We start from the raw sequence: 22600 nt of genomic DNA, 5'->3' as shown, positions 1-22600 counted from the left end.
AAAACATAATACACACTGATGCTTAAAGGAGAAATGGGTGCGTAGTTGAGCATGGCTACATCACTGGGGTCATAAACACAAAACAGTTCAAAGTAGAAGTTTTTTTTAAAAAAATACATGCCGTCCAATAAACTCTTGCACCTACTGTGGGTGTATTGGTGGAGACAAGATGGGAGAACATTCTTTGAATCAAAGAATGAGAAGAAGTCAATTAAGAAACTGAAAATTCAGAGACCAAAATTTGTTCTGCAGTACATTCATTGATTCCAGTCGAACTTGCTAAACATGCATGCTTTGGCTAACTTTTGTAACTTAAAAAGAAAAGTATTGGTTTCCTACCCCCCTCACCCCCCAAAAAAAAGATTAATCCATGGGAGTTTTTAGAAATAACTGCTGTCTATTTAAAGCAGTCTTCCTTGAACTGGCATCTTCTATATGTTTTGGATTCCAACCCTCAAATATCATTTCTAAAAAGTTGGAGTCCATAGCATCTAGCAGACACTGGGTTGGGGAAGGTCATTTTAAAAGTATTTGCATCTAGAAAAACATCCTAAATACCATAGCTAAGACCACAAAGAGTCTTGTGGCACATTAAAGACTAACAGATTTATTATGGTGTAAGCTTTCGTGGACTATAGGTCATGTCACTTCATCCGATGTATGGAGTGTTATCCTGAGTTGCAGGTATGTATAAATACCATGGGGTTTTGTATGTGGGGGTGTTAGCCATGAGGTCAGAGGGAAATTGAATGCAGAAAAGTACAGACAGTGATAAGTACCTAATTAGCAATAGCAATTCACAAAACAATTGTTGATGACACAGAGATCCTGGCATTGGTCAGCCAACTAACATGCATAATGTGCTAAAATCCTTTGTCTCAGTTCAGTCCTCAATCCCGAGGAATGTGTGGGTGTAAAAGATGCATGCAAAAACATGGACGGAAATCTGGATTATGTCTTTTTACTGTTGCATATGTATGTATGTGGGTCTTTCTTTTCATTTTTTGATGGGGGAAGCACCACCCTTCCTCTAGGCTTTGGCTGTCTGGATCACTGCCTAGTACCTATTGGCCTGGGTCCAAAGAACTGCTTAGACTCAGGAAAGGGATTTGCTTGTTTCCCAGTGGAATTTTTGGCTTTTCTGTCAAACAGCTGACTCCCCCATGGCCATATCACAAGCCACTCTTGAAACTTTTCTTAGTTTGCCATGTGCCAGGGAGAATACAGCAAGTTTGAGGCTGCAGTCCTATACAGCCCCTTTGAATTCATGGGCAAGGGCTGTAGTTCGGAGATGGAGCATCTACCTTTGACCTAGAAGGTCCCAGTTTCAATCCCTGCTGTCTCCAGGAAGGGCGAGGAAAAGCTCCTGCTTGAAATCTTGTCGAGCAGCTGCCAGTCAGAGCAAGCAGTGCTGAGCCAGATGGACGAATGGTCTCTGACTTGGCATAAGGCAACTCTCAATGTACCTTTCAGGCATGGCGAGCTCTCACATTGCTGTTAACAGGGGCAAGGAGTAGGGGTTGTGCTGAGCAGTCTCACCCACAACACCGTGCAGCCTGCCCTTCCTCTGATGTCTACACTAACAGCACCAACATCTGCAGAGAGGGTGCCATGGAACCGGAATGCTTCCAGATTCCATTGAAAGCTTTGGGTGCACAGCTATGCACAAAACTCTCTTCACTGCAGACCTTTGTAAAGTAAGTGCCACCCAGTGGTGTAGCATGGGTTGCCAGCACCCAGAGCAAGTATTGTGTCCTCTAAAGCAAGCATTGCACTCCCTACCCAGCACCTTCATGCAGGGCTGCTGCTGGAAGGAGCTGTGGAGCAGTGGTGGGACACGTGTGTGCACCTGCTCAGGCTGGGGCACCGCCCCTGCCATGAATCTCGCCAGCCATCCTCTCCCAGCTCCTGCCTGGCATGCTGCTCAGGTGTGATGGTGAGCGCCTCTGGTCAGGGCAGCAGCTGTAGAGGCACACCCCTAAAACTTTTTGCACCTGTGTTTAGCAACAAGGGTTAGGGATGTGTTTAGGGACGTGGGTGGCACTGTGGGTTAAACCACAGAGCCTAGGACTTGCTGATCAGAAGGTCGGCGGTTCGAATCCCCGCGACGGGGTGAGCTCCCGTTGCTCGGTCCCTGCTCCTGCCAACCTAGCAAGTAGATAAATAGGTACCGCTCCGCCGGTAAATGTGGTCCGGCTGCTCTGGTTTGCCAGAAGCCGCTTAGTCATGCTGGCCACATGACCTCGGAAGTTGTACGCCGGCTCCCTTGGCCAATAAAGCGAGATGAGCACCACAACCCCAGAGTCGGTCATGACTGGACCTAATGGTCAGGGGTCCCTTTACCTTTACCTTAGCAACATGGAGGCAATCAGTGTCTAAAGGGAGCTTCCAAGTTGACATGGGTAGAATTGCACTGTAAAGCTTTCACAACCAGCCTCTCAGTTCTTTGGATCCTGCCCATTGAGCCGAATCAAGTCCCATTGAACACCACAAGATAAAAATGGGAAAACAGTTTGCACATGCAGAAAATGCTGCAGATCGTGATAATTTGCAAACCAAATGAACCGTCAAATTCAGTGAAATGCTTTTTCATTAGGAGGCGATAGATTTTTACAGTCTCCTCAGTGGATGCCTGCCTTTAGGAAGTTTTGTACAGTGCTAAATCGGGAGAACAGCTACAGAGGCTGGATTTTTTTTTAAAAAAAATCTGAACGGAATAACTGACAATGTGAGGTTTACTCTTCAGACTGAATACAATTTTGTAATTTGAAAAGGCCTTGCTAAGAAATAAAGGAGACAGATATTGAAGCACGAGGAATTGAACAAAGGTGTCTGTTTCTGAACTTTCCAGGGCACTGGCACTTATATAAAGTTAGTATGACAAGATATGCTCCTTCACTAGCAGATCTGCACACAACAAAACAAACTAACAAAAGATATGGCTATTCTTAGAATTCTAAAATGACATCCCTCCAATTGCATTCCTTCCCCTTAAGTCCAGAATGTTCAGCAACTCTTTAGACTCTGGATTCTCTTTGAAAGTCTTGGTGCCAAAAAATAAACAAATTGGAGGTTATTTTTAAGTGTGTTTCTGAGAGTAAGTTCACAGAATCCAGATATCATGCTTTCAGATTACGCCCCCTTCATTTGTACCTTGATGTTGACATAACTGCAATTTCTGCCCATGCTCAACATCATTTTACACTCTTTGAGTAGAGTCAAGAGATCTGGCCATATGGGATGGAGCTTGGCTCAGTTTTATCTCCTGGGTTGCAATAAGTTTGGGCTCTCTCATGCCACATTGTTGTCCAAGATGGGTAAAGGTGCCAGAATCAGATCTGTCTAGTTTTGTGTGGGGCACAATAAAGAGAGCGTGGATATACAGTCTGTATATATTATGTGCTCTCCTTGGAACAAAATTGCTGGTTTCAGTTTCCCCCCTTGAGAATGTTTATTTTATGCTTTGTGTACACAGAGATTTCCGTGCTTATTGAACTAAATGCCCTGGATTTTTGCATTTCTGATCAGCCTACTGAAAAAGGCCAATGCAAGAAACTGGGGATCTTTCTTCCTCCGAGTCTTCCATCACAATATTAAGCAATTTTCAAAGGCCTGACATCATTAGAGACCCGCATCTGGCTAGGCAGGGATAACAAGCAGCAGATTGTTGCCTTGTTTTGTATAGGCAAATGGTTACTTTATCTTTGCCAAGAGCCGGCTTTGAGTAAATCGATGTAAACAGAAACATTTTGGGGGAGTGTCAGCATTAAAAAATGTGGGTTTCTTCCCCGTCAGTTCCTTTAAATTCAAGCAAATTGTTTTATTTAGTTTAGCCAAATGACTGGCTGGATATGCTCCGTACGTCTCCCTTCCGCGGCATTTCATCAAGATCCAATTTAAGTTTCGTCCTGCATCCATGCCGAGAGAGTCAGCCTGAACCTAATTTATCGGAGTTGTTCTCTTTCCTGCCGCATGTCAGTGGATTAATTGGCACCCAGCTTAAGGAGATTGTCAAGGACTTTTTCAATGAAAGGGCCTCATTACTAAATTCCCATAATATGTTCTCTCTGCCTCCTGCGGAGACAGCAAGGGGGGAGGGAATGGTTTCTTGTAGCCTTCGGCACAATAGATAATACAAATTTGCCCACAAGAGGTGCAATCCTGCAATTGGTTAAGGACTGGAACAGCCCCATTGACTTCAGTGGAATTTCTGCACGAATCGCTAAGGGCAGGATTGCACCAGCAGCCTAGGTTCATAAAAAGAAAAGAAATGCTTAACAGGTTTGAGCCGGGGTTGTGCTTTGATTGTTTGGGGGGGGGCATTTTTCAAAACTGACGCATTAAATTCGCAACGGGTCTATGGAAATTAAAAGGCCGTCCCTGCTGCTTTGGGCAATATTAGGAAGGGGTGGGTACATGTGTGTTTGGGTATCCTGAAGGGCTAAAAGCAATAAATAACCACCACAAATGATTAACACTCAAATCAGTTTCAGAAACATTTCTGTTTAAAGTTCCTGCTCCGATATTAGATTTGAAATGCATTAAGGGCTTTAGTTCTTTCCTCGTTTGCTGATCTTTAAACATGAGCCAGGGGGAACAGCACTATTTTTGAGCTCAGTTTAACGCTGTGTAATTTGACCAGAAATGTTGTGGCACAGAGGAGAACAACCTCCCTGCCATTTGACACCACAATGCTATTTTGATATTTGTTTCAAGTTGCGTTTTGTTGTTGTTGAAAGAAACAGGATCCATTTATTTATTCAGAGGCTTTGAAATAGGGTGAGTGAGAGGAGGGAGTAGCTTTGGCAACAAATGCTATGGTAATAACTCACACGAACAATCTTTTGGCAATGATTTATATAAATATGTGACTAGTGATACGATTTAAAGTTTCAAACACATTTGTCGCACTGTAATGACTTTCTCTGGGTGCAGGAGCTGTGTGTGTGTGTGTGTGTGTGTGTGTGTGTGTGTGTGGAGCTCCTCTGATCACAAATGCTTCCCCTTTCACTTCAACGGAGTGTAAGTATTCTTTGATATGTGTGGAGCTTCCTCTCTCCAGAAGTGAACAAGGGCGAAGCACAAGCACAGAAGCTCCACATCATTACTGTGGACTATTGTAACATATTAGGCATGGTGCTGCCTTGGAAACTTGTCATTCCTTTTAAGAAAGCACTCCACTCTTCTGTTTTTCATTTTCAGTGGTCCCTGTGCTCAGCATGCTTAGTCCTCCCTTTTAGGTTGCCCCACTCAATCTTTTTTAAAGACTCAGAGCACTGCAAAGTGCCTTGCTGATGAGACTCTAGAGTTCCACCACCTTAATTCCCCATAGACATATTTACATCGAAATTAGCATATGCAGATATTATGCCATGGACCTGTGCACCAAGTTCTTTACGTACCTAGGGACTTCCCTGATCCTGGTGGCACTTACTAGCTGAGTTCACTATTTGATGGAGCGAAAGCATCCTTTGTATGCATCACAAGTGGGGAACCTGTGGCCCATTGCTGAACTCCAACACCCATGATCCTTGACTGTTGTCCATGCTGGCTGGAGCTGGAATCCAACAACATCTGGGTTCCTAATCCAACAACACTACAGGTTCCTAAGTCCTCCCCTACTTTATGAGATATGAGGGGCAGGAGCTTTCCCATCATTTATCATTATGGTAGCAAAATTAAGGTTGTGTCTAATTTTTTAAGAGAGACCCTAAGTTGATAGGCCTTGCCATTCAAATGGTGTTTGTGTGCACAGTGTCTTGTGATTGAATGTGGGGTGGGGCTTACCTTGCCCCCCCATATTTTATTCAGGTTGACACCCTTGCAGTAATTGGCACCAATTAACTGATCTCTTATTCTGTCTGGTAGCAGATTCTAAGTGTCTCTCAGCGTCAATATTGTATAATTGACTTGGGCCATCTCCACCATTAGGCAGTGTGAGGCGGCCTCCTCAGGCAGCAGGTGCTAGGGGGCAGGTTGTGGAGGTTAGATGCTGGAGGACAGAGCTGTGTGTGCCATACGGCCAAAACAGCACCTCCTTAGCCAGCTTGCTGTCCTCAGTTGTGGCAGAGGGACATGGTACTGTCACTCGTAATAAGAATAGCCTGCTGGATTGGGCCACAGGCCCATCTAGTACAGGACCCTGTTATCGCAGTGGCCAACCAAATGCCTGCGGGAAACCTGTGAGCATAACATGAGTACAAGAGCACAGTCCCCTGCCATGGTTTTCAACAATAGGCATTCAGAGCATTGCTGCCTCTAACTGTGGAGGTAGGGCATAGTCATCATGGTCTGTAGCCATTGATAGCCCTCTCCTCCATGAGTTTGTCTAATCCTGTTTTAAAGACCTCCAAATTGGTGGCCATCACTGCCTCCTGGGGGAGTGTGTCCCATAGTTTGACTATGTGCTAAGCGCAGAAATCCTTTTGTTTATCTGTCCTAAATCTTCCAATGTTCAGCTTCATTGGATGTCCACAAATTCTAGTGTTATGAGCAGAGGTTGGATGGCCACCTGTCATGTATGATTTAGTTTAGATTCCTACATTGCAGGGGGTTGGACACGGGTAGCGCTGTGGTCTAAACCACTGAGCCTCTTGGGCTTGCCAATCAGAAGGTTGGTGGTTCAAATCCCCGCGACGGGGTGAACTCCCATTACTCTCACTGGCGGAGGAAGAGGAGTGTAGGGGAGCACACTGCCCCGGCAGCGTGATCCCGGTAGGGTGCCATCACGGTTGTCCCACCACCCACGCTGGGCGCCATGCCCCTGCAGGCAGCGCGTCATGCCCCTGGGACGTGCGTCAGCCCTGCCCCTGCCTGCTCTCACCCCCCCAGTGCCGGAGTGTGAAGCTCCGCCACTGGTTACTCTTGCCCTGCTCCTGCCAACCTAGCAATTTGAAAGCACACCAGAGCAAGTAGATAAATAGGTACCACTGCAACAGGAAGATAAACGGTGTTTGAATGCACTCTGGCTTCCGTCACAATGCTTCGTTACGCCAGGAGCGGTTTAGTTATGCTTGCCACATGACCCGGAAAGCTGTCTGTGGACAAACGCCAGTGCCCTCACCTTGAAAGCGAGATGAGTTCCACAATCCCATAGTTGCCTTCGACTGGATTTAACTGTCCAGGGGTCCTTTACCTTTTACCTTACTAGGAGACCCTCTGGGTCTCTTCTAACTCTACAATTCTAGGATTCTATGAGTGGGGAAAAAACCCTTTTCTCTAGCCACATTCTCCTTTCTGTGCATATTTTAAGAAACTTATATCATGTTGCCTCTTACTCACCTTTTCTCTAAACTTAAAAAGTAAGTCTTGAAGTAAGATTCAGCTGCCAGTCCAGTTGTGGAGGGGTATGTTATCTTGCCCTTTGCCTCCGGTCGTCCCCCTGAGTAGTCTAACCATTGTTGTCTTCTCTGATGTAGGTCTGGTTCCAAAACCGAAGGGCAAAGTGGAGAAAGAGGGAACGGTACGGGCAAATCCAACAAGCCAAAAGTCATTTTGCTGCCACCTATGACATATCTGTTCTACCGAGGACTGATAGCTACCCACAGGTATTTAATATAGCAAAGCTCTGGTTCTTTAACTGCAAGCTCTCTGTGTTGACACTTCTGAAATCAACCCATATTTTGGCCATCGTTGGCACCCAAGCCAGAGCCACACAGGGCACTTTGGCGTGTACCATGGGGTTCTTGCATGGAAATCTGTCACATCCGCTGGGGAGAGAGAGTAAGCTCAAGATGGTACTTTTTAGTTTGAGAGGAACTCTGATCTTCCTTTCTGATCTGAGGCCAAGAAACAGCCCTACATGCACTAAAATGAATGGGAGAGCCCCCTGCATGTCAGGGGAGCTGAGCTCCATGTGTTCATTGGAGTTTCTCCAGCTGTAAGGAGTTTCAGTGACTAGGATGATTGCTTCCTAATTTGTAGGTATGATTTAATTATAATATATATTAAGCGTTTTAATAGAATTTCTAGATGAGTACAAATTCTTGAAAGGCAACCAGATGGTAAATGTGTTACACTTATGATCAAACCATTGTACAATTTTGCTCTTTAGATTCAGTGCATTTGTTAACTATTAGAAGAAATCTAACCTCCTGTAGTATGATAAGACAATATTTCCAGGTGTTTTTTTTTTGGCAACTTATACTCTGCTTGACTAAGAATTCTATAAAAACAGTAATTGCAGCCAACCATCTGTTTTCTTTTTATCCCTTTCTGTGCCCGACCGTTAATTGTATAATTTTATTTTCCTTAACACACATTTTTTATTCCCCCCCCCTTTGTAAATGTCACAAGGCATTGTAATCAGAGCAGCTGAAGTATTCACAAAGATAAACAAATAGCTGTTGGAATATTGTGGGAATGTATTCCTATTTTTTAAAAAAGACAGTTTGGAGGAAATTCATTAAACTCTTTGCAAAGTCACAAAGTTGGATAGCAAGTAAAATGTCAGGCACTTGCTATTTGTCTGGCATTTCAACCATTTTTCTCTTTGGCCAATTTGGCTAATTCTTCAAGGTGATTTAGGCCCTCTCACATGTCATAAAATTAACCAAAAGTTAGCTACCTCTACCTCACACTAAGACAGAATTTAACTTTGCTGTAATCGTAAAGCTAATGTTAATTGTAGTTTAAAGTCTGAAATACATGAGATTTACTTCCAAGTAGAAGTATTTAGTCTGGGAACACCAGAGTGGGGAAAATGGCAGCACAACTGGGGGCAACTGGGGGGCACTTGCTAAACAGCAGGTGACTTTGTGATCTCAGTGTGAGCTTTGAAATTTAGCCTGCAATCCTATGGCCCCTTACATATGTATATCCACCTTACTTCTGAGTAGGCATGTATAGAATTGCACAGTTAGCTTGATTTCCTAAAATTTCTAGGTGTATGTGTATTCCTCCTGCCACATGTGTATACTAGATATGCTGGGGGGTGAGTAGGAAAATTCCTATGGGCTCCACTGTCCCTAACATCTGGATGTTCAGTGTTAGTGTGAAAGAGACCTACATGTCTACAACTGTGTGTACATAATCAGGATCCCTGCTGTATGCACACTAATGCTGAACACTGGGATAGAAGACCAGCATCTGCAACATCACTCCCGCTGCCATCAGTGAACATGTGGCAGAGCGAGAATGCATATGCATCCATTTTATATGTTATATAAATCACAGCCTGAATTAGCAGCAGCCATCATAGCAGATTGTCAGAGTGAGCCTCTCTCCAAATGCACCACATTTAAGGAACCCAAGTGAACTTTAGATTACATTTCTGCAACTGGGCAATGCACAGAATAGCTCCCCATGTATTTAAATAGAAGGTGGTTATTTGAGTGACCGGCCTGGGGCTATTCAGCAGGCTCCAAGTCCAAGAACAGGGACAAAGAATCTGTGGTCCTTGAGAGATGTTGTTGGACTACAACTCCCATCATCGCTGATCAGTGCCCTTGCTGGCTGAGGCTGATAGGAGCTGGGGCTTGGGAACATCGCAACATCTGGAGGGTCACAAGTTCCCCATTCTTCACCGGGTGTCTAGGCAGTCACTGGGATCCAGTTCATTTGTTCATTCATTCATTCATTCATTCATTCATTCATTCATCCATCAGTCATCTGTTGAGTACTCAGTAGGAAGAGCAGGTGCCCTGTAAACTAGGTCCCAAGGTTCTGGGCACCTGAGATATTGCCATCAGCCTGCTCAGAGGTTTCCCATGTGTAAGGAGTTGTGGGACAAATCATTTCCAGAACACTTGATCTTCCTACTGAACACTTGGACACTCAGAAACTACATTTCCCATGATCTCTAGTATGTATGATACTGTTTTTCGTGATAATGATAATGATCATCTAATTTAAAAAACAATTATTATAACATGCTTAACATTCTTAGGAGCTGTACAAAAAATAAAAAAAGCTTATAGATGTCAAAACATGAGCTGCTTAAAGTTCTGGATCTCTTAGTCTCTCAGTTGCACTCTGTCTCTGTGTGTTTTCTTCTCTCTGTGTTGTTGGCATCCATCTCAAGACACACACACACACACACACTAATAAACATTGAATGGGGCCACAGAATTCAGAGTTGTTGCTGTGATTGCTGTCAAACATTTAAACACTTGTGATCACAGTGGATCTATTTAAATTAACGGGCCTAACTTAGTCATATTAATTCATTTCAATGAGTCTACTCTGAATACAGTAAATCTTAGTTGAATTTCACTTATTATTATCTCATTTTCTTTGGGTGTCTTACAAAACCAAAAAGATGTGCAAAAACAATCTCAGCACAAGTAACACAGCATTAAAGAACACCAAAACCAGCATTAGTGAATAACGGTAATATAATAGCAAATGCAAAACAATTTGTGCCCAGATCTAAGTACACTAAAAACATATAATTAAGGGCCCTGTGAGAATGTGCTCTTAAGTGAAGACGTTCAGGAACAATTTCTGTTATTTTATCTGTTTATGCCTGTGTGTCCATCCTTCCTTCACGTAGCCAAGCAATAAGTCAGATGGAGAAAATGGCATGCCAATGGCGACCTGGTAAATGTTGTGGCATAGGAGAGAGTGGAACCCAGAGTTCCTCTCAGGAATGGCTGAAGGAACTGGAAGGGAGCCATAGCTCTATGGTAGAGCAACTGCTTTGCATGTAGAAGGTGCCAGATTCAATCCCCAGCATTTCCAGGTAGGGCTGGGAGAGACTCCTGTCTGAAACCCTGGAGAGCCACTGCCCCGCAATGTAGACAGTATGGAGCTGGATGGACCAGTGGTCAGAGGCCGTTTCCCGTGTTCTCAGGGAATCTTTTCTTGAGCCTAGGAAACATGAGTGGTTGCAGAGAATCAAAAGTGGAGGAAGAGAAGCCAAGTCCCAAATCCCTGAGTTTAGCAAGTGGTTGTGGCAGTGGGAGCTCTAGATCCATCTAGGCAGAGTTCTCAGAATAGTACAGTCAACAGCAGCATATTTCACTTAGATCACCAAAGCCTGCAAAGTCAGTGGTTTGCTGATCCTCATCATGACATGCCTTTGTATTTAGCTTGTATTTAGCTATTTCTGAAAAATATTTAGATCCTGCAGTGCCCTGGCCTAAATGGGATCTTCAAGGTGTCATTAGTCTAGCTCAATATTGTCTGAAGGGACGCAGGTGGCACTGTGGTCTAAACCACTGAGCCTCTTCAGCTTGCCGATCAGAAGGCCAGCAGTTCGAATCCATGCAATAGGGTGAGCTCCCATTGCTTTGTCCCAGCTCCTGCCAACCTAGCAGTTTGAAAGCATACCAAGATGAGTAGATAAATAGGAACTGCTGTGATGGGAATGTAAAAGGCATTTCCGTGTCCTCTGGCACTCATCATGATGTTCTGTGCACCAGAAGCAGTTTGGTTATGCTGGCCACATGACCTGGAAAGCTTTCTGCAGACAAACGGCAGCTCCCTCACCTTGAAAGCGGAGATGAATGCTGCATCCCATAGTCAAATTTGACTGGACATAACCATCTAGGGGTCCTTTAAAAGGTAAAGGTACCCCTGCCCGTACGGGCCAGTCTTGACAGACTCTAGGGTTGTGCACCCATCTCACTTAAGAGGCCGGGGGCCAGCGCTGTCCAGAGACACTTTCGGGTCACGTGGCCAGCATGAAAAAGCTGCATCTGGCGAGCCAGCGCAGCACACGGAAACGCCGTTTACCTTCCCGTCAGTAAGCGGTCCCTATTATCTACTTGTACCCGGGGGTGCTTTCGAACTGCTAGGTTGGCAGGCGCTGGGACCGAGTAATGGGAGCGCACCCCGCCGCGGGGATTCGAACCGCCGACCTTTCGATCGGCAAGACCTAGGCACTGAGGCTTTTACCCACAGCGCCACCCGCGTCCCTTAGGGGTCCTTTACCTTTTACCTAATATTGCCTACACTGCCTGGTAGTGGCTCTCCAGGATTTCAGGCAAGTGTCTCTTCCAACCCTACTTGGAGACCCCTGGGATTGAACCTGGACCTTCTGCTTGCAAGGAAGATGCTTACCACTGTGCTATGGCCCTTCCCCATTTCCTGGTATCCTGATCTTCCCAGGTCCTCAAGTATACATGCAGTCTCCATGGATGCTAAAGGTTCCCCACTGCCAAAGAAACTGGGAGGAATGTGCATCCTAGGATGTGAGGCTAGATCCATGGTCCTGCAGCCCTGTTGCCCCAGCTGTTGGCTCTTACTTCCAGTAAGCCTGAATAGGTCTTGTGTCAAACACACGGATGTCACAGGGCATGAGTTTCTTAGTAGTGGATGCTGATAAGAACTCCATTTTGACTTGTCCAAAGGGTGGCAGAGTCCCATTAGGAACATGGTGTTGAATTGCTGCAACCTCTCCAGCGTTTAGCTGCATGATGTGTCTTCATGGTAAGGGTATTGAACAAAGTAGTGATGGGGTGGGGAGAGAACCATTTGTACTACTTTGAGCTATTTGGAGGAACTTGAGCTATTTGGAGGAAAAGCTGGATGGAAAAAATAATGATTTGTTATTGTTTAGTCATTTAGTCGTGTCCGACTCTTCGTGACCCCATGGATCAGAGCACGCCAGGCACTTCTGTCTTCCACTGCCTCCTGCAGTTTGGTCAAACTCATGCTGGTAGCTTCACGAACACTATCCAACCATCTCATCCTCTGTGTCCCCTTCTCCTTGTTCCCTCCATCTTTCCCAACATCAGGGTCTTTTCCAGGGAGTCCTCTCTTCTCATGAGGTGGCCAAAGTATTGGAGCCTCAGCTTCACGATCTGTCCTTCCAGTGAGCACTCAGGGCTGATTTCCTTCAGAATGGAAAGGTTTGATCTTCTTGCAGTCCATGGGACTCTCAAGAGTCTCCTCCAGCACCATAATTCAAAAGCATCAATTCTTCGGTGATCAGCCTTCTTTATGGTCCAGCTTTCACTTCCATACATCACTACTGGGAAAACCATAGCTTTAACTATATGGACCTTTGTTGGCAAGGTGATGTCTCTGCTTTTTAAGATGCTGTCTAAAAAAAAAAAAGATAAGTAGATCTTAAAGAAAAATGCACTGAGAAAGGTAGGTGTCAGCAGCTGGAGGAACCTGGGCCAAATCTCCCTCACTGAGAGATACCATCTACTGACCCCAGAGGCAAAGGCGTTGGGATGAAATGGGCATTAGCAAGTGACTGGAGGAAGGCAGAAGTTGAGCTACTGCTCTTACTCCTCACTCCTGTTCAAAGTGGCTAAAGTAAGAAGATGACATCTCTCCTGAAAAGGGCAAACAAAACAGAATAGCTGGCTTTGTGTCATCAGGGACTGGGGAACATGCTCATCTAGTTTATGTGCACTGGAGGAACGTCTGCAGCTCAGCAAAAGAGCACATGCTTTGAAGTAAAAGGACTGAGGATCAGTTCTTGGTGTCTCCAGGTATGGCAGGAAAAGGCTTCAGACTGAAGCCCTGGAGAGGAGCTTCCCATTAGTGTCAACAATATTGAGCTAGATGGTCTGACTTGGTAGAAGGCATTTTCTTGTATTTGATGTATTTAGCCAATGGCAAAGTTGCCAACAGTGGGGCAACTTTGGGGGCTCCTGAAACACAAAGCAAGGGTGTGAGGAACTATATAAATCTGCATGTGCTATTTGTTAAACCTTGCATCTTAATTCCACATAGGGGCCCTTTATGACCAGAGAGCACATGGGGGACTTCCATTAGCAATAATCAGAGTTACATGCTCAAATTAAATACTCCAGATGGTGCATATTACACACCACATGGCATTTGACTAAAATATGTTTTTGTTCTGCACGAAGCTGACAAATAACCACAGAGGCGCCCCATCCTTCTTGGAACCAACCATTCTGATTTGTGCTGACCACAGCCCTTTAGTCTGGGTAGGGTCATACAGTGAATATTTTGCACAGCACCCGTCCCCCAAGACTACTCACATTGCATAACACTTGACTCTGCAAGACACACAGGCTACTATTGTCATTTTAACTTCCAAGTATGTACTGTATAATGTGCCTTTGCATCATTAACCCCCCTTGCTAGTTTTGTTAGGAGACTTGTCTATACACTGAGCATAGGAAACACTGTATACAATTAGACCATAGGTCTATCTTGTAGCTTAGGGGTGGGGAACCTCCTGTTTGTGTGAGAAATATGACCTCCCAGGCATCTCCAAGTGGCCCATGAAGCCATTTTGGGCAAGTCACAGCCTCTTGCTATACATCCGATATCATACATGATGGGTTTCAGAGGTTCAAAGAGCAATATAGGGCTCTTTGCAACAGGGCTTTCATACAGCCCTGTGCTGTGTTTTGAAGTCCTGACAACCTGGGCATCAAATCCCAGTGCGATCTGATGTCATAGTGACATCAGGGGTTTGACAGGTGGTGGTAGGGAGATGAACACGTGGCTCATCAGCCAGAAAAGTTTCCCCACCCCCGTTGTAGCTCTTAAGACCCTACCAACCCCTCCGCCCCCTATTGCTGCCTATTGGGGATTTCCCCCCCTAATGCACCCAGCAGGGATTTTCTTCAGAACAGCCTCAGGGGAGGAAAGGGTTTAATCCCCCCCCCATTCCTGCTGCGATCCTGCTCATTATTAGTCCTGCCCTCCAACTGCAGATGCTATTTGCATTTTTTTAAAAAAAGAAATGTGTACATTAAATGTGTGTGTTTAACATCAAGCCTGGCTGGGCCTGATTCCTGGTCAGAAGAATGGCAGAATCCTCAGCCTGTGTCTAGGAGATACAGTATAACATAGATACATGGGAAGGGGTCATACATCTAACCTCTAACTTAAGAGACTCCTTTAGATGAGTGGGACAGAGTCCAGGTGCTCAGGGGCACAGCCTTGTAAACAGTGGCAGAGCCAACAGAATTCAGATTCTGATGTTCAGCAAGCAGAAAGGAGGAAGTAGAAAGGCATGGCAGCCAATGGCTTTGGTGGCAAAAGCAGTCTGGCAAAGCAAATACATATAGCACACACATGTGCAGAATAACTGGAGGGTAGTTAAAATTTTGAACAAACAAACTAAAAATACATTGTATTTAAACAACTTTGACCATGTGGCTCCTAATTCACAGATGAGAAAACACTGAGGTACAGCAATATGCAACCATCCTAAGTTCCAATAGTGAATCCACATTAGAGAATTCTTTAAAATAAGATATGCAGAATGTTTTCCCTTCACCACTGAGCAACTGCAGCTTTTGCTCCTCCTGCATTCTCTCCCCCCAACCTCTTTCTTGAGGGGGTCTCTCCCTCCTCCAGTTGAAGCAGCCTGGGAGAAGCAGAGAAAACTAGGATCTGATTTATATTCAGCAGTTAGGCTTTGGGAAGAAAAACCCAGAACAACAACAACAAAGAAGCAACCTACCATGCTAAGAATTGGAGTGGATATTCCTTCATTTATATAGATTTTCTGATCATCTCTCAATTGGTTATGGGTCCCTGTTTCAGTTTCCCCTGGTTGATTGATGACCTGCTTGCAACTCCAGTTATCCTGCATTGCTAAATTCTGTAGAGAGAAGGGATGTTCAGCATCTTCAGAATCGCCATAGTCGTATCACCGTCAACATTTTCAGGAGGCTACAGTAAAAGTGACATGAGCAGGAGAAGTTGGCAGTCAGAATACCTTTGGGGGTTAAGTATCTGCTTTGGAATGCATTTTGCACAAATCATAGTTATACTCTGCTTGAAAGAGCTGTCCATCCATGTTTAAGGCACTTCAAGAAAAAGGCAGAGAATGCTAACTATTTAAAAGAGGACAAACTGAAAGCACTGAAAGGGCAGATCAGGACTGTGTATACATCATACGTTTAAAGCACATTAATCCCTCCTCCCCGAATCCTGGGAACTGTAGTCTACCCATCACAGAGCTATGTTTCGCACACCCTTTGGAAACTACAGTTTCAAGGTTTCTTTGGGGAAGGAAATGTGCTTTAAATGTGTAGTGTGTACATAGCTGCGGTTGAGAGTCTGCAGTGGTAACAACAAAAAGTGGTTATTGTATCAGCGACATTTTTAAAGGGCCATAGCTCAATAATACTGTTAAATCTGCAGCGCTAAGAATGGAGATAAGCTTCTTTGATGTTAAAAGAGTAGCAGCTAAATTGGACTGGAGATAAGCTTTTTAAAGAGCAGAGAAAGGCATTTTGTGCCTGCTGGCTTTTGAGGAATAGGCAGAAGTTTTTTTCCTGTGTTCATACAGTGGTAAGGTAAGAGATATGGAAAATGTTACCTGCATAGGAAAATGCTAGGTACCACAGCGCAAAGAGAGAAAATAAACTCTGAAAATAAGATCTCTGATCTTAGTACTGTGGTGCTTAGTGCTTAGACTGCAGCTAAGAGATCCTTAGTGCTTAGATCAGATATAACCAGGGCTTGGAAAGTTTGTTTTTAAAAGGCCCATCCTTTTACAAAAAAAATAGTTCATGTCCATCCAAATTTGTAACTTTTTACAGTTCATAAAAAATTAGTATCGCCCTCCCCCCCTGCATTCTGAATGTTACAAAGCAATGTGCTGAAGTTCAGGGTTCAAAAGTAAATCTAAACCAAATACAGGTAAAAAGAAGTCTGACCGACAGAATGGCAACAGATGAAGCTTTCCCCATAATTGTATTTTCATACTAGAAAAGACTTATCCTGTTTAATTTCTGTCTGTCAGACAGCTGTTAAAAGCTTTGTTCTTGTTCATTTGCTTTGTTCCTGTACTTGTGCTTTTTGCTTCAAGCTGTTGGAAGTCAACTTTGTTCAACTGAACTAATTCATTCCAAGGGCTGGAGATAACAGATCTCTGCACCTGACAGGCCAAATTCAGAAGCCTAACTGGTATAGGTTTTCTAGTGTTTGCCTATTTATATTGTCCACTAGCAAATATATCAATTAGCACTAAAGAAATTGTAGTTGATTTAACTGAATAAGGCTGCAGTCCTTATATCCACTTACCTGGTGTAAGCCCAGCTGAATTCAGTGGGACTTGCTTCTGGGTTGGCATGTATAAGATTGCTCTGATCAAATGCATCTAAATAAATGTGCAAGTTACCACAACATAGGTGGCCATCTGAGATACTGAAGGAGGTGATAATTTACTAGCTAATAAGAAAAATGACCGCCTTGTCGAAAGAAAAAAAACATCTTTAATATTTTCTGTTTCATTCCTGTTATTGTAACACACAGGAGCCAAAACAGCTTCACAAATTAGTATGTGCCCTCACAGATTAAAGTTACCTCTTTCTATTAATCAACTAAAATTGTAGTTGATTAATGAGTTTGCTAATCTGATTGAATTTTACAGTGCTTCCACCCCACCCCCACCTCCACTGCCACTCACACACATGTACTATAGTAAGGAAAAATATTGAAGGGCTCTTTAGTGATTTCACAGTAACCACAAGAGCAAAACTCAAGATGTTTGTGATGTTAACAGAAACCAGAGATGAGATCTATGTATAGGCTTATTCAGAATCGCCTTGAATTGCCTTTTATATACTACACAGATCACAGGAAAAATATTTTCTTTAAATTCAAGTACTGTCTCCTTTCTGCCCTACATTCCAGGAGAGGCACTGATGTTTTCTATGTATTGTAAAACAGGGCTGTATTTATTTTTAAAATTCCAATATATATTTTACACTTAGGAATTTATTTAGTGAAACTTAACAGCATATATCTTGTTAAACAGTCAACCTGCTGCAAATCTTTACCTATCCACTTAAAATAAAGAATTGCTAATTTGAGGAATAGAGAATTATGCTTTTAAGTAGTGCTGTCAAACAGACAGGATCACAACTTTTAAAGTTACATCACGCTCGCAAACCAAGCAACGAGAGTTCTGCTGGATACCCTTTTGTTATCAAATTTATGATTGTGTTCCCTCAAGTAAAGAAAAGCTAAACAACCTACTTGCCAACTTTATAAATTTTCAGTTTTATTTGCTTGACATGACTTTTGTGGTTAAATTCTAGCATTTCAAGACAAATTAAAGGGATAGGCAGATGATGAAACATGGGAAAACATTTGCCTGGCTGAACTTAAAGCATGCGTTGCTACAGGAACTTTTGGCCCTTTAAGGATTTAGTCCCCTTTTACTTTGGCATGAAAATAATTTGGTCCACTGATCCATTTTCTTTCCTTTTAATCCTCCCCTCACATGCTTCCAACATCCTCCTATTGTTCCTTGGCACTCCAAGTATCCCACTTGACAAAAACTTGGGATGCAACATTGCTGAAGGAATTGCGTCATATGAACCTAGGAAAGCTGCTTTCACACCACATTGGGCCAATGGTCCAATTTGTTCAGTGTTGTCTACACTGACTGACATCTCCAAGCAAGGCTGGGAATGTTGTTGTTGTCCAACCCCAACCCAGTCTGAAATCCTTAGAGCCACTGCTGGTCAGGATGGGGAAAAAAATACCAGGTTAAATAATGCTAGATGGGCCTGTGGGCTGTTCCTATGAGACTGCAAATATCCAACATCAAAAGCTTTCTGAAACAGGATTTGTAGGCTTTGCACCTGTGCTTTGGAATCCCAATCATGCCAGAAGAGTCAGATTTTGGTCTTTCAAATTCCAGCGGTGCTCTGTGGCTCTTGCCTTCCGTTCTGCTTAATTCACTATGTCATAGTTGCAATGCCCTACAGAGACCCCTCAGTTCAGTGCCCAGTGTGGTGGAGCTGGTCACACTGCCCTAATGCCCCCAAAGCCCCATGGGCAGTGGTGGTATGTTTGCAGAGGCCATCTCACCTTTAGCTAAATATGTTGTAGGGGGGGTACTCCTCCTTTGTGTGGGAGACTAGGAGGGCAGCCTTTCTCAACCTGTGGGTCCCCAGATGTTGTTGAACTACAACTCCCATCACCCCTAGCTAGGCCAGGGATGATGGGAGTTGTAGTCCAACAACATCTGGGGACCCACAGGTTGAGAACCGCTGTAAGGTGACCCTGGCTTGGAATTTTGTTTCCCCCCACCCCAGACAATCTGCAAAAACAAAGGCCTGAGGGCATATTTGTCCTGCCACAACTGTAATGAATCTGCGTTGTTTTGCTTTTAGACAAAATGACTTGGCATTCCTCCCACCCACCCCCGTCCCCATTCACTCTTTGGTCCAGGCCTGGGTCTGAGGCCAGATCAGAGAGATAAGCTGTCCTTTCGCAGCTCTGCTTGGACTTTTACAGCTTGCACCTCCATGCAGAGATCAGAATATAAGGTTGCAGCTGCACACATACCTAACTTTTTGAGCTAAGGAATGAGGCCCCTTTCATAGGCACACTCACTAGGAAAATAAGGGGTAAGAACAGTTGCAAACATCCATCAGGAAAAAAATGGTAGAAGGCATTTAGCTCCTCATAAAGCAAAAATTTAACTTGGAGAAGATTTGACACAGCAGTAAAGCACATACTATTTCTCTTTCATATATCCTTTTTAAAAAAATAATGAGGAAGGGCTCTTAAATGTTTCCTTTTACTTTCTATTAAAAGCAAATCAGATTGATGAAGTAAAATTCCCATGGACTCTCAGAATATATTTCACTTTACACTTGCTTTCTTTATGCGATGAAACAGAAATCCTCCGCATTGGTTTCACAGCCTGCCTGGCAAATAATTCCCACAAAATTACAGCTCATGGTGTTTTCAGTTTGGGGGGTATGCGTGAATGTTGGTGCATATGCATGCACGCACATTCTCATCAGCCTAATTTTATTTAGAAAACAACAAGTTCAAACCCTCACCCAGCCCTGAAGTCCATGGGGGTCATCTTGGGTCACAGTTACTATATCTCAGTCTAGCCTACTTTATAAGGTTGTTGTGAGATAAAGCAGGGTGGGTAGTGGGAATGCATGCATCTTTTGTTCATTTGAGGAAAGGTCAGATAGAAACATCATTAAGCAATAGTAACAGGAGTGGTAAGGGATGTGGGTGGTGCTGTGGGTTAAACCACAGAGCCTAGGGCTTGCCGATCAGAAGGTCGGCGGTTCGAATCCCCGTGACGGGGTGAGCTCCCGTTGCTAGGTCCCTGCTCCTGCCAACCTAGCAGTTCGAAAGCACGTCAAAGTGCAAGTAGATAAATAGGTACCGTTCCGGCGGGAAGGTAAACGGTGTTTCCGTGCGCTGCTCTGGTTCACCAGAAGTGGCTTAGTCATGCTGGCCACATGACCCGGAAGCTGTACGCCGGCTCCCTTGGCCAATAAAGTGAGATGAGAACCGCAACCCCAGAGTCGGCCACGACCGGACCTAATGGTCAGGGGTCCCTTTACCTTTAACAGGAGTGGCACGTGGCCGGTGCAAGGCAGGATGGAAATGTGAAACTTGAATTTTGGTATGGAGGGGAAGGGGATGAATTGGTTCCCCAGGAGCTGTGCCCATAGGAATGACTGGCATTCCAGGAAGCAGAGCATTAAGTCTAAACAGAATCACAGCACTAGTTCATTTGGATGAGGAAAGCCCTCTAACTCAGGAGTGTCAATATCATGTTTGAGAGCAACATTGCAAAATTGTTTTATTTTTGTTCTGCATGTCAAAAAGCAGCAGCAGCAGAGAGGATACACGAGTAATTCTTGTGACATCTCTGCATGCTTACAGTGTCATGCACAATTTAGTCAATAAAGATGACTGGCAGAAGGTGCAGGACTGACATCTGTGTCCCACAATTTGACGTGATAGAGGTTTATAAAATGACAAATGGGGAGGAGAGCACAGACGGAACTTTTTCTCTCTCATAATTCTAGAACTCGGAGTCACCCAAAGAAGTTGACTGGCAGCAGGTTCAGGACAGACAGAAGGAGGTACTTCTTCACACTGTGCATAAGTAGCTTGTGGAACTCACCACCACAAGATGTGTTGATGGCCACTAGGTTAGGCAGCTTTAAAAATTAAGGAAATTCATGGAGCATACTTCTTACTGGTTGATGTCTATAGTACCTCCACGAACCTCTGAATATCAGGTGCTGGGACTGATGCCCTGATGCAAAAGTCCAGAGGATCTGTTGGAGACTATTTGAAAAACAAGATGCTCAGCTAGATGGCTCTTGATTCAGTTCTTTTAGGTGCAAAGGGCAGAATTATGCATCTCTTTCACACTGAAAGATGCACAATGAAATTCAACTCCCTGTACATTTGGAACTGAAAGGGAACTGCAAGAACAGTTAGGGATGTTGGATGCAGGGGTCCTCTAATTCAGCTGACTTTTGAGCACACAGGGCTTATTCTTAGAAGACAATCTGATGCTCATAAATCAGCTTCCATGGACACATTGCTCTCACTGGAGCCAGGTGAAAAGTTGGTTGTCACACAGTCTTGTGATTACAACCGCAAAAACCCTTTCCCTGGAAAACTATCCCATTTTGATTTTGAACATTTTTATACAGGCTGTGCAAGGTGCTCCTAAACAAGCAAAGCTTTGGACCCCTGTTGGTACCAGGTTTGTCATTTCCACATAAATAAATGTTCCACAGTTCCGTGAACGACAGATATGTCACCCGATTGCCCGAAAACGGACCAAACAAAGCAGAAAGCTATGTTAAGGAAGGGGGTGGCGGCGATTGTGCACATTTAATCTTCTTTGTTTCATATGTTCCAGATTCAGAATAATTTGTGGGCAGGAAATGCAGCGAGCGGTTCGGTGGTGACTTCCTGCATGCTTCCACGGGAGACCTCCTCTTGTATGACCCCTTACTCTCATTCGCCTCGGACAGATTCTGGGTACTCGGGTTTTTCAAACCACCAGAGCCAATTCAGCCATGTCCCCCTCAACAATTTCTTCACTGACTCTTTGCTTTCTGGAACCACCAATGGACATGCATTTGAAACCAAGCCGGAATTTGAACGGAGGTCTTCCAGTATTGCAGTTCTACGAATGAAAGCCAAAGAACATACCGCTAACATCTCCTGGGCCATGTAATGTAAGAGAATGTTCTTTTTTTCAGAGTTCAGGCAAAAGGAAGAAGAAGAAAAACACCCACCCACCATTGTTTCTTATTTCCCATACAGTATTTAAAGGACCCAATCATAAGCTGCTGTGTGAAGAATTGCTACCGATCAGGAGATAGAAAGGAGCCCGCTTAAGCCAGATGCCTGATATGCTATTTAACAATCACATTTTTAAGCATAAACATGTAGGAGGACTCAAAATAGAACCACCATGTGCCAGTCTCCAGAAGCCCTCTTAAAAAATAGCCAAATATGTTGTACTGTACTGGTTGATGAAATATGATTGTAAAACCTGCAAAAAAGAATAAAACCTATTAAAGAAGCAGATCTGCTATACGTTGCTTGGTGCCAATGCTGAGTCAATGCAGAATTCCTTATTCACAGTATAGCAGGAAGTCTTTGGTGCAAAATGCATTTGTTATGACAGTGCTGCAAGGGAAACATTTTAGCAAGCTGTGTAGGGAGTCTGATCACTTTTGGGGTATATAGGGGGTGCCAGGGATAGATAGACTCCAGAAAAATCACCTTTCCTTTCATCCATGAGCAGGAGTGTTCTGTGAATCCCATGGGATCTCAGAATTCAACCCATAATTTATTAAGGAATGATACCTTTCTTATTTGTTTTGTACCTTCACCAGTATTAAAGATACCTCTATGAAGTTGTCCTTAATTATTGGGCATCTTTCTTCGAGTGAAACCCATACGT

The 22600-nt window shown here is 44.0% G+C and overlaps 1 protein-coding gene across 2 annotated transcripts in view; it reads left to right on the top strand.

Moving 5' to 3' along the window:
* Positions 1-22199, top strand: part of ALX1 (ALX homeobox 1) — a 30533-nt gene extending 8334 nt beyond the window's left edge. Inside the window, exons 3-5 of one of the 2 annotated variants that reach the window (XM_081211263.1) lie at positions 7419-7547; positions 20694-20750; positions 21545-22199. In XM_081211263.1, the coding sequence (XP_081067389.1) occupies positions 7419-7547; positions 20694-20750; positions 21545-21865 (507 nt within the window). In that variant the 3' untranslated portion in view covers positions 21866-22199. The remainder of the gene's footprint in view (positions 1-7418; positions 7548-20693; positions 20751-21544) is intronic. The other variant, XM_081211264.1, reaches the window with a different exon arrangement.
* The last annotated feature ends 401 nt before the right edge of the window (positions 22200-22600 follow it).

This window comes from Podarcis bocagei (genome assembly GCF_964188305.1).
Source record: "Podarcis bocagei genome assembly, chromosome: 10".
Taxonomy (NCBI): Eukaryota; Metazoa; Chordata; class Lepidosauria; order Squamata; family Lacertidae; genus Podarcis; species Podarcis bocagei.
The sequence above is the reverse complement of the archived record's forward strand: the minus strand, read 5'-3'. Positions and strand labels throughout refer to the sequence as shown.